Raw genomic sequence first — 10,165 nt, forward strand, 5'->3', positions numbered from 1 at the left:
AGCTTTGAACAGTGGCGTGTTAACTGCTGCACACTTTTCTCAAACTATACAGTAAAAGAATAACCATCAAAAGAAGAACCTGTGCTGAGATGTCTACAGCAAAGATTTCAGAACAAACTACCCACACTTGCCCCAATCTATGAAAGTGATCACTGCTTTACTGACCCAGACTCTCCTCAGTGACTGTCTTTCCTAGGGAACAGTTAGAACTCTGATGAGCAACATTAACTCCTTCTGGTCCCTGAAGGACCACTGCACACTGTCTTATCACTCTTTGCTTTCCTCATGCTTAGTTTGAAGCAGCAGTCTTTAAAGTTGTATTTTTAGGTTTAAAAGTAAAGAAGATGAAATAGTTCAGAAAGGTTAATGAGTATTTGCAATCAAGGAACTCCCAAGCTCTGACAAGAAATTATATTTCTTCTTACCAACAGGTTCTCCGGTTTGATGTCTCTGTGAACAATGTTCAAACTATGCAGGTATTTGATGGCACTGGCCAGATTGTAGAGCATCCCACTGGCATCTCTCTCTGTGTATTTGTTCGTGGAAGTAATGGCATCGAAAAGGTCACCTCCCTGAGAACAGAACAGCAGGAATATGGCACATTAGCAGATGGCATAATGGGGCCACCTACAGAGCAAACTGACAAATTTCAGGGCTAGTGAAAGATGGACACAAGAACTTTGGGATTTTTAAGAATTTCCCTTTCACTTACCTCTTAGAGTTACCTTTCTTCCTACTGTAAAAAGCCAGAGCCACTTCTCACCTGACACCCAGCTCAAGCTCAAAGGAGAAAGGCAGATAGAATTTTCCTAAATCATTTTTTACTGCCTACTAATTAATGAATGTGGGTTCCTAAAGCTGCTTTGTGCTATCTATGTACTCTGGTCAGAATTGTTATATACAAGTATAAACCTTCCTCTCAAAGTGATCAAGAGACATATTTATAACCTTTAAAATGAGAAACAAGAATTATGGAAATAATATACACGCTTAACATCTCCTATTGTTTCTGAATTGAACAGACCAATTAAGCTTACTGAAATAGCCCTACTACAGGACTATTCAATATATAAAATGTTTCTTTGTTAGGAAAAAAAAACAACTCAGAAAGTATGTTTAAAAAAATAAAAATAAAGAAGGGCAGAAGGGACTGAAAGAAATGAAATAATGAGGAGAGAAGGAAGAAAGGAATGAGAGGAGGAGGGAATGAAGGAAGAATGGGAGGGAAGAAATAAAGGAATGGAACGAAGAAAGGAGTGAGGGAGGGAATGAAGTAAGGGGACAAAGGAAGAAAGAGAATGAAGAAAGGAAGGAGAGAATAAAAAAGGGAGGAAGAAAGGAGGGAATAAAGGAAAAGGGAAAGGAGAGAATGATAAGGAAAGATAAAATGAAGGAAGGAGGGAGGGAAGAAAATATTTCAAATAGGACCCTTAGTTATTTTAGTATATCTTATCATTACAGTTATTCCTTTCTAATTTGGTAGGAAAACCTTTAGAGATTCTACAATACCTAGGTAAAGTAGGATGGATTTAGGGTCCAATTTCAACTCTTTTATACAATTTGAACTTAAACATTTATATATCATCCCTACACATACAACAGATCAAACTGTTTAATATAATGATCAGTTCTGTAACCTGCTTTGCTATCTGTCTATAAAAAAAGGAGTGATTAGGTGATGAAAACTTTGACTAATAATGAAGATGTTTTGAAGGAGTAGCTAAACAAAATTTAGTGTCTTCTTGGAGGTGGTCAATGGAAAAGAGAACACAGTAAAATAGGACGAAAATTTGAACCTACAAGAATGATGGTGAGAATAATAGAAACAGAAGATTTGAAAAGTAGAACCTGTTTAGGTCTAAGAATGAATTCAATTTTAAATGTGCTGAATTTGAAATAACAGTGGCACATCCAAAGGGAGATGATCAAAGGGTCATTGAAAATATGGTCATAGGCTCAATAAAACTTAGAATTGGAAGGGATTTCAGTGGCCATTTGGTCCAACCCTCTCATTTTACAGATGAGGAAACTGAGGCCCAAGGAGGGGAAATGACCCGCCCCAGGTGGTAAGTACTAAATAGTCAGGAATTGAACTCGCATCTTCTGCCTCTAATCCTGTGCTCTTTCCAGTGCACTTTGCTGCCCCAAATGGGAAGTCTTTGCTGGAAAAATAGATTTGAGAATCATCTTCCTATCAACCACCGCTATAGTTATCTGGCTTTTGCTTCTTCTTCAGTTCTTCAACGGATCCATGACTCGTTAACACCTCCCTACCCCATCCCGCTAGAAGCGGTTCTAAGTTAAAGAAAGCATGCCCATCCCATGTCCTCTAAATCCTCCTATGGAAGAACTATAGCCATCAAGCTATGTAGAACAATGCTCTATACATCTCTAAACATTTCATGAGCTCCACTTCAATATTCTATCGATTTTCATTGCTGATCAAAAAGGTATGAGAATTATTTTATATATTGATGGAGGGAGAAAGAAAAGAAATAAAGAAAGCAAAGATTAAATCCCAGAACCATCAAATGTAAAAGATTTTTGCCTTTATAACCTCACTGTTATCCCCCTCTAATCTAGGCCCTCATCACCTTATCATCCCTACCATTTTCTTCCTTCAAATCATTTCTACCAAATCTCTAGCTAACGAGTGAGTCTTTCAAAAAACACAGATTTCATTTCTTTCCGTAAGAATTGTGGGTGGGGGGAAGGGAACAAAAAAAAAAAGAAATTTACATGATGACTTTGTTGTATATTGAAAGGAACAGTAAGTTGTACACAGTAAATATGCAGTTTCGTGTTCTTTTTGTTGTAGTATGTTATGGAAATGCTTGCTTTATTCCACAAATTAAAAAAAAGAATTTACAATAGCTCACCTCTTACTTATATAGTCCTATAAAATCCACACTTTTTAGGCACTCATGGCTCTCTATAATCTTTCAAATATGATTTCCTTATCTGTTCTCTTATAAACCTTTTTATCTAGCTTTACCATTCTCCTTATTCCCCAAACACATCATTTACTCATGAAATTCCCCTGCCTGGAATTGTCTTCCATCTTTTTTCTACCAGGCCCAATGTTCACCTATTCTTCATGCTGTATGTCTAACACATGTCTTCCCTCAGACCCTCCTCCTTCTCTGGGCTCTCATATCACTTACTGTCTATGTTATTCACTTAATCATATACTATCAAAACTAACATAGTATTTTGCATATAAGAAGCACTCTCTATTGCTGATCGACAAAGGAAAACTTATGTTATTCTCATAGAGATGGATGGCTGTTGTTGGTTTCATTATTATTATTATCTTTTTTTTTTTTGGAGGGCTTTGGAAGGCAGGGCAATTGGGGCTAAGTGACTTGCCCAAGGTCACATGACTAGTAAGTGTTAAGTGTCTGAGGTGGGATTTTAGGTCCTCTTGACTCCAGGGTTGGTGCTCTATTCACTGCGCCACCTAGCTGCCCCTCATTATATATATATTTTATCTTATAGGAAAAACCAGGAACCAGATTCTTTCACATTTTAATAAGCTGTGTTTAGATTTTGTTTGTGATACTCATAATTATAAAATTTAGAGGCAATAAAAACAGACCTGGATTCAAATGTTGTCTCTAAAATACACTAGATGTATGATTGTCAGTTAAGTCACTTCAATTCTCAGTACCCCATGCTGCTTTTAAACACTATAAATTAGCAGTAAGCTTCCAATCTGCATCAGCTGTATGGGTTTCTACATCAGCTGTGTGTGTTTCTACATCAGGGAATTTCCCCATGATGAAATCACTGGTATGAACCAAAAAAAAAAAATCAAGTGTTTTTTATGAACTAAAAATCCCTTTATAAGTGAGGAAATCATCTTCAAGGGTGGTATATCATCATATTCTGCATCTTTGGGAGGGTTCAAAAACAACCTGATGGTTGATACTCTGGTGAACACTGAAATCAGATCTATGGTACTACTTTGCATGTCATGTGACATAGGAGTGGTATCTCTCTCTCTATAATATGGGGAAGACCAGTATTTTGGGATTGATTCCTAAGGCAATTTAAACTTCAATAAGACAACTTCCTTAAGTCTTTTGAGCCCAGCTTAGGACTAATTTTGACCTCTTGAGAAGCCTCCAGACTTCTACTCTCACAGCAATGAGATCTAACTCTGAGGACTATGTACTTGGGCCCAGCCCATTTCATATCCAATGCAGAAGTACATGGCCCTTATACCAATATCCTCCTGACCAACTGTTGCTAAGATACCCTAGCATCTGGGAGTCCTAATGGTTCCCATGGAACCATTCAGTGAAATGGCTTCCCCACCTGTGGAGTTCATTGGCAGCCATAATGTGAACATATGATGACCAATAATCCACAGTATTATATTAACTGGCAAAGCACACTGTACAATTTCAAGCTCTTGGATTCCTCTGCTGTCTCAAAACTGGATTTAAACTCTGATCTTCAAAAGTCAGTCAATAACAGATGGTTAGTTGATTCCAACAACACATGGTAGGTAGCAAAAACAGTCAGCAATTATTGGATGGACAATTATTATTGCTGTAAAAATACTGTCCTTGGTGCTGAGAAAAGCACATTCTATAATATTTATATAATAAAGTTGATGGTGAAATAAGTAGCAGTAAAGCCAATAAAAATGAAGTTACTTTGGACTAAAACCTGTGATTTCATTGGCATTGAGACCTCCTAGTCATGAAAACCCTTCTCCTAATGCAGACTGGCACCTGCTTTACAATTTATAGTCTTAAAGAGTTCTTTGAGGTTACTGAGAACTTAAGTTGCTTATCCAAGGTCACAGTATGAGTCAGAGCTGAGACTTCCTAACTCCAAAAAGGGATCTCTAGTCATGTCACCCTTCTGTCACTTATAAGAGAAATAGGTAAACCTCTCTTAATTGGGAACCAGATAAATATCTGCACCTCCCTAAACATTATCCTCGAAAACAGATATTTTTTAATTAAAATGGAAAGCAGCATGAGGGAGAATGAGGTGACATTTTAAACATAAACTATCTCCAACAAAATATGCTAATGGGTTTAATTTAAGTATAAAGCACATTTGAAAGCTCAAAAACAAGGATTATTTTTTCAATATACACATGCACGCATAGAATTTTTCTAAGAGCAATAAATTAGTTTTGTGTCAATTCTGTTGTATCACTTTTTTTTTTCATTTTTATCTAAAAGCCAATCCCACTAACCAGAAGTCTTATCTGTTTTCAAAAGCAAACTCTAAATTCTTCAAATACTGGAATAATGCAAATATCATAGGGTGATGGATTAGAGTTATAAGAGACCTTGGAGGTCATTCAGTTTAGTTCATTCATTGTGCAGATAAGGAAACAGACCAGAGAGATAAAATGATTTCTTCAAGGACACAGAGGCAGTAAATGGCAGGGCAGGGATTTGAACCTAAGTCCTTTTGACTTGAGATGAAGCATTTTTTCCACTGTACCATGCTATCTTCCCTTTGTTTCCAGAGGGAGGGCTCAAAGATATGAATATAGTCCTGACAGATACATATCTTCACCTGTTAGAGAGCTTGAAAGATGGGGAGGAATCAGTTTATAATATCTCACAAGTAAAGAGTAAATGACACTTAAAACTAAATTAAAGGAAAATGAAACTAAAAAGGAAAGAAGTCTTAAAAAATAGGACACCATGGACTTTTAAAATGTGAATATGCACAAAAGGCACTGTTATCTTGAAGACTGAATTAATGTGAACCATTTACATTCTTTTTTTTTTTTTTTAAAGCAATCGGGGTTAAGTAACTTGCTCAAGGTTACACGGCCAGTTATTATTTCTGGGTGTGGTGCTGAGTATCTGAGCCCGGATTTGATCCACGTCATCCCAACACTGGAGCTGGTGCTCTTACTCACTGAGCCACCTGGCCGCCCCTAAGCAATTGGGGTTAAGTAATTTGCTCAAGGTTACACGGCCAGGTGTTTCTGGGTGGGTGCTAAGTGTCTGAGCTCGGGATTCGATCTCCAGGTCTTCTCAACGCTGAAGCCGGTGCACTTACTTGCTGTGCTACCTGGCCGCCCTGACAGGAAAGCTTATTCTACAACATGAATGAAATATGTGTATGTATTTATATGTATATAAACTAGCTAGGTCCTGATTAATGTGGATAAAGTATCCACTAAAGTGTTCACATGTATTCAAAATTCATAATATTAGAAGTTATAATTATATAAACTATGGCAATTGGGTCCGGCCTGGAGAATTATGCAGTGTGAATATTTCTGTTTCTCATTTTATGCATTGGCTCAGCAGATTTAATACATATATATGCCTACCATATTTGATGTCTCTGAATTCAGTAGAACAACTTGGTTTATTTCATTAGTGGAATCCAAAGTTTTCCCCATTTATCATAAAGACATGAGTTGAAGTCTCTTAATCATTAAACTGCAAGAGCGAGAGAGCGACAGAGAGACAGAGACAGAGAGACAGAGACAGCGAGAGAGACAGAGAGACAGAGAATAGCTGCATCATGATCATGAATCCATCAAAATGAAAGATTTTATCCATGATACCAAGATTAAGAAATAAGAAACAAACATCCTAGGAAAATTCTTTAACAGAATTGATTTCTTTTCAATTAAGTACATTAACAAATGTTGATTGACAGATATACATGCATACATATACACATACATAGTTTGATCCCAGATAGTATGAATAAGGAATTCTTCGAATTGATCAGATGTATTCAAATTCCTACTATTTGAAGTTATAATTTTGTAGAATATGGTAATTGGTTCCAGCCCAGTGCAAATTCAAGTAATGCCATGGCTCTTCAGGGGATTCCTTATTCACTCTAACTGGAATCTAGCTGTATGTGTACATAAACATGTATATAGACATATATAGTATTTATATCTATGTATATACTTCATAGAAAAGAAATTTCCATTCTATTGAAGAATCTTCCTAAGGTATTTTTTTTTCTGGTTTCTTAAGCTTGGTATCATGGTTAAAAGTGTTTTTACTTTGATGGATTCATATCTAGTTGGTGTGCTCTCTTTCTCTCTCTGTTTCAGTTTAATGATTAAGAGAATTCAATTCTTGTCTTTATAAACAATGGTGAAGACTCTGGGTTCCACCAATGAAATAAGCAGAGTAATGTTCTATTGAGTTTAGATACATAAACTATGCTAGGAGCACATATGTGTTAAATCTGCTGACCCAAAGCATAAAATGAAAGACAGATATATTGTATGAATTGTAAAAGATGGAAAGAATTCTGTCTGTGGAGTAGATGAAAAATGTCTTGTCTTCTGCAGGAGGTGAATTTCCTCCTCCTCAGTACATACCTTTACTAATTCCATGACAAGATACAACTCAGTTGGCACATCCATCTCTTCAATCAGCAGAACAATATTGGGGTGCTTCACTCTTCTCAAGATAGAGACCTCATTTTGGATCATGTGCTCCTGTCAAAAGGAAAAATCACCTCCATCAGTACATAAGAATAATGCTTTTTCCTTTGGGAGGATAAAGGGAAACAGGTTTCAGATATTGTAGCAATCTATAAAATGTTGAAAAATGTCCTGAGTCTCATACATTGTTGAACCTATTAGAGCAAATATTTCCCAAACACCAATCTAACAAAGGAATAAACCAAAGGAAGGAAAGAAAAGAAAACAAAAGTAATAGGAAATGGGGCTAATATCCAAGTATTTACATCAATTTTAAGAGCTATTTATTTATATTTGGGATCTGATATTACAACTATAGACATTCTACATTTCACCAAATTTAAATGCTGTTATATCCTACGTATAATGTTTATTTTGAATGTGTAATTTTACAAGCATTTTATTCTATTGAAAATATAACTTTTCATTAGCATATGCATACATATGTCAATGAATACCAAGGTATATTACTTGCCTTGCCTCGACATTTGCTCTTCTTGATGATTTTCAGGGCATATTCTCTAGCAGTTGACCTGCAAGGGGGAAAATATAGATATGTACATATAAAATATGTATACACATACTTATATATGAACCAGTCAACAGGCATTTCCCAAGCTCTTACTAGGTATCAGGCCTGTGCTAGCACTAAGTACATAAGTATATATAGTTATGAATATACTTGAAAGTAATTTCTGATTAATTGAATGATTTTCCTATGGTGTTGCTTTCTTATTCCTTTAATTTACTGTCATGCCTAAAAGATGTTTATTTTGACACTTGTATAGATTTCTAATCTCAATGCTGTGGCTACTCTTTCTATTGATACAATTTTCAACCTATCCATCAGGTCTTCACAATGTGTTTCATTCTTGTATTCATTGATAAATCTTCTTGAGATGGTTTATCCAATGTATCAGAATATTAAAAAAAAACATCTTGATATTTTGTTTTAAACAGAAACCAACACTGTTTGGGGTTGGGAAGGTCTGAACTCAAGCGCTGACTTTGTTATCTGTTGCTGTTGTTCAGTTGTTTTTGGCCATATCTGACTTCTTGACTCCATTTGAGGTTTCCCTGGCAAAGACATCTGAGTGGTTTGCCATGTCCTTCTCTAGCTTATTTTACAGATGAGGAGACTAAGGCAAATAGGGTTAAATGACTTGCCCAAGGTCACACAGCTAGTAAGTGTCTGAGGTCAGATTCGGACTCTGGTCTTCCTGACACCAGGCCCAGTGATCTATCCACTGCGCAACCTAGCTGCTCTAGCTGTCACCTGTAGAACCGTCTGAATGTCATTTAACTTCTCAATCTCAGTTTGTTTATCTGTAAAATGAGGATTGGGGGTCACCTGGAAGACCTTTAGGGGACTTTCCATATTTAAATTTGCAAAGTACATGGACAATTATGTTAGTATATGAAAAACTGAAGATATTTGAATGATATGCTGAAATATCTGTAGCCATTGCTCAATTTCTGCTCCTTAAACTATGAAAATGGTCAGCTCTGAATACAAAGGGTCACAGGAGCATACATATACACGGCTTCAATGTGGAAGGGACCTTAGCAGTCATCTAGCCCAGGGCAGCTAGGTGGCGCCATAGTGCATTGAGTGTCTGGCCTCCAGTCAGGAAGATTCATCTCCCTGAGTTCAAATTTGACTACAAACACCTACTAGCTGTGTGACCCTGGGCAAGTCACTTAATCTTGTTTGCTTCAGTTTCCTCATCTGTAAGATGAGCTGGAGAAGGAAATGGCAAACCATTCCAAGTATCTTTTCTAAGAAAACCCCATACGGGGTCATGAAGAGTTGGACAAAACTGAAATGACTGAGCAACACCACTAACAGCTCAGTGATTATTAAAATTGGTGTTGGGCCCTCTCAGGGGTACCTGACACCCTTTCAGGGATTCTATGAGGTCAAAACTATTTTCATAAAATATCTGGATGATTTAGTTTCTGATATGGTAAATATTAATAGATATAAACCCACATTAAAAAACAAACAAACAAATTCTTACACTTAAGTGTAAAGAAAGATATCCTGAGACCAAAAAGTTTGAGAACCACTGATCATGACCATCTGCCTTGGTGTCCATATAAAGGAAATCAAGGCCCAGAGAGGTTGTGTGATTTGCCTAAAGTCAGAAAGGTTCAAACCCACGTATTTTGACATCAAAATCCAATACTTTGGAGGAGTTTAGAGTCAATGATATTTTCCACACTCCTGTCAAGGTAACCACATTTAGGGCTGTGGCTATGATGCTTTTCTATAGCTTTCTCAGTCACATAGAAAATGGTCTGTCCACTTGTGCAAGTATAGACTTTATGGCCCAGGAGCCCATCTGTGAGTGGACACAAGAGAAAGAATGGCAGAGACAGTGGGAGTGAGGGAATGCTTTCTTCTCAATGAGTTCATGGAGGACTATACCAGGCATCTCTGACTTGTGCCCGCCACTGGTTTTGTAGAATACACTCAGCAAAACATTGGTGACTGCTGACTGACTCTCTTCCCTTATGGTGGGCCTTGTTGATACTATGGCTTCATTAAGCAGAAATGCCTCAGGGAACAAAAGCAGAGAAAGTAAATAAGTATATGGATCTGGTAGAGCTGCTCAAGAAATCGAGTAAACTGAGACTATTCATGGAAAATCAGTTTCCTTCCTTCCTTCCTTTTCTTTCTTTCTTTCTTTCTTTCTTTCTTTCTTTCTTTCTTTCTTT

The 10,165-nt window shown here is 36.9% G+C and overlaps 1 protein-coding gene across 3 annotated transcripts in view; it reads right to left on the reverse strand.

The window, feature by feature from the left end:
- Window positions 1-10,165, reverse strand: part of DCLK1 (doublecortin like kinase 1) — a 435,938-nt gene that overhangs the window by 66,022 nt on the left and 359,751 nt on the right. For all 3 annotated transcript variants that reach the window (XM_069080369.1, XM_069080368.1, XM_069080370.1), the window contains 3 exons: window positions 7,920-7,977; window positions 7,340-7,459; window positions 426-572 (listed from right to left, as the gene is read on the reverse strand). In XM_069080369.1, coding sequence (XP_068936470.1) covers window positions 426-572; window positions 7,340-7,459; window positions 7,920-7,977 — 325 coding nt within the window. The remainder of the gene's footprint in view (window positions 1-425; window positions 573-7,339; window positions 7,460-7,919; window positions 7,978-10,165) is intronic.

The sequence above is a fragment of the Petaurus breviceps genome, unplaced genomic scaffold, assembly GCF_028583685.1.
Source record: "Petaurus breviceps papuanus isolate PSGF00001 unplaced genomic scaffold, PetGlider_PUasm1.0 91133, whole genome shotgun sequence".
Classification (NCBI taxonomy): domain Eukaryota; kingdom Metazoa; phylum Chordata; class Mammalia; order Diprotodontia; family Petauridae; genus Petaurus; species Petaurus breviceps.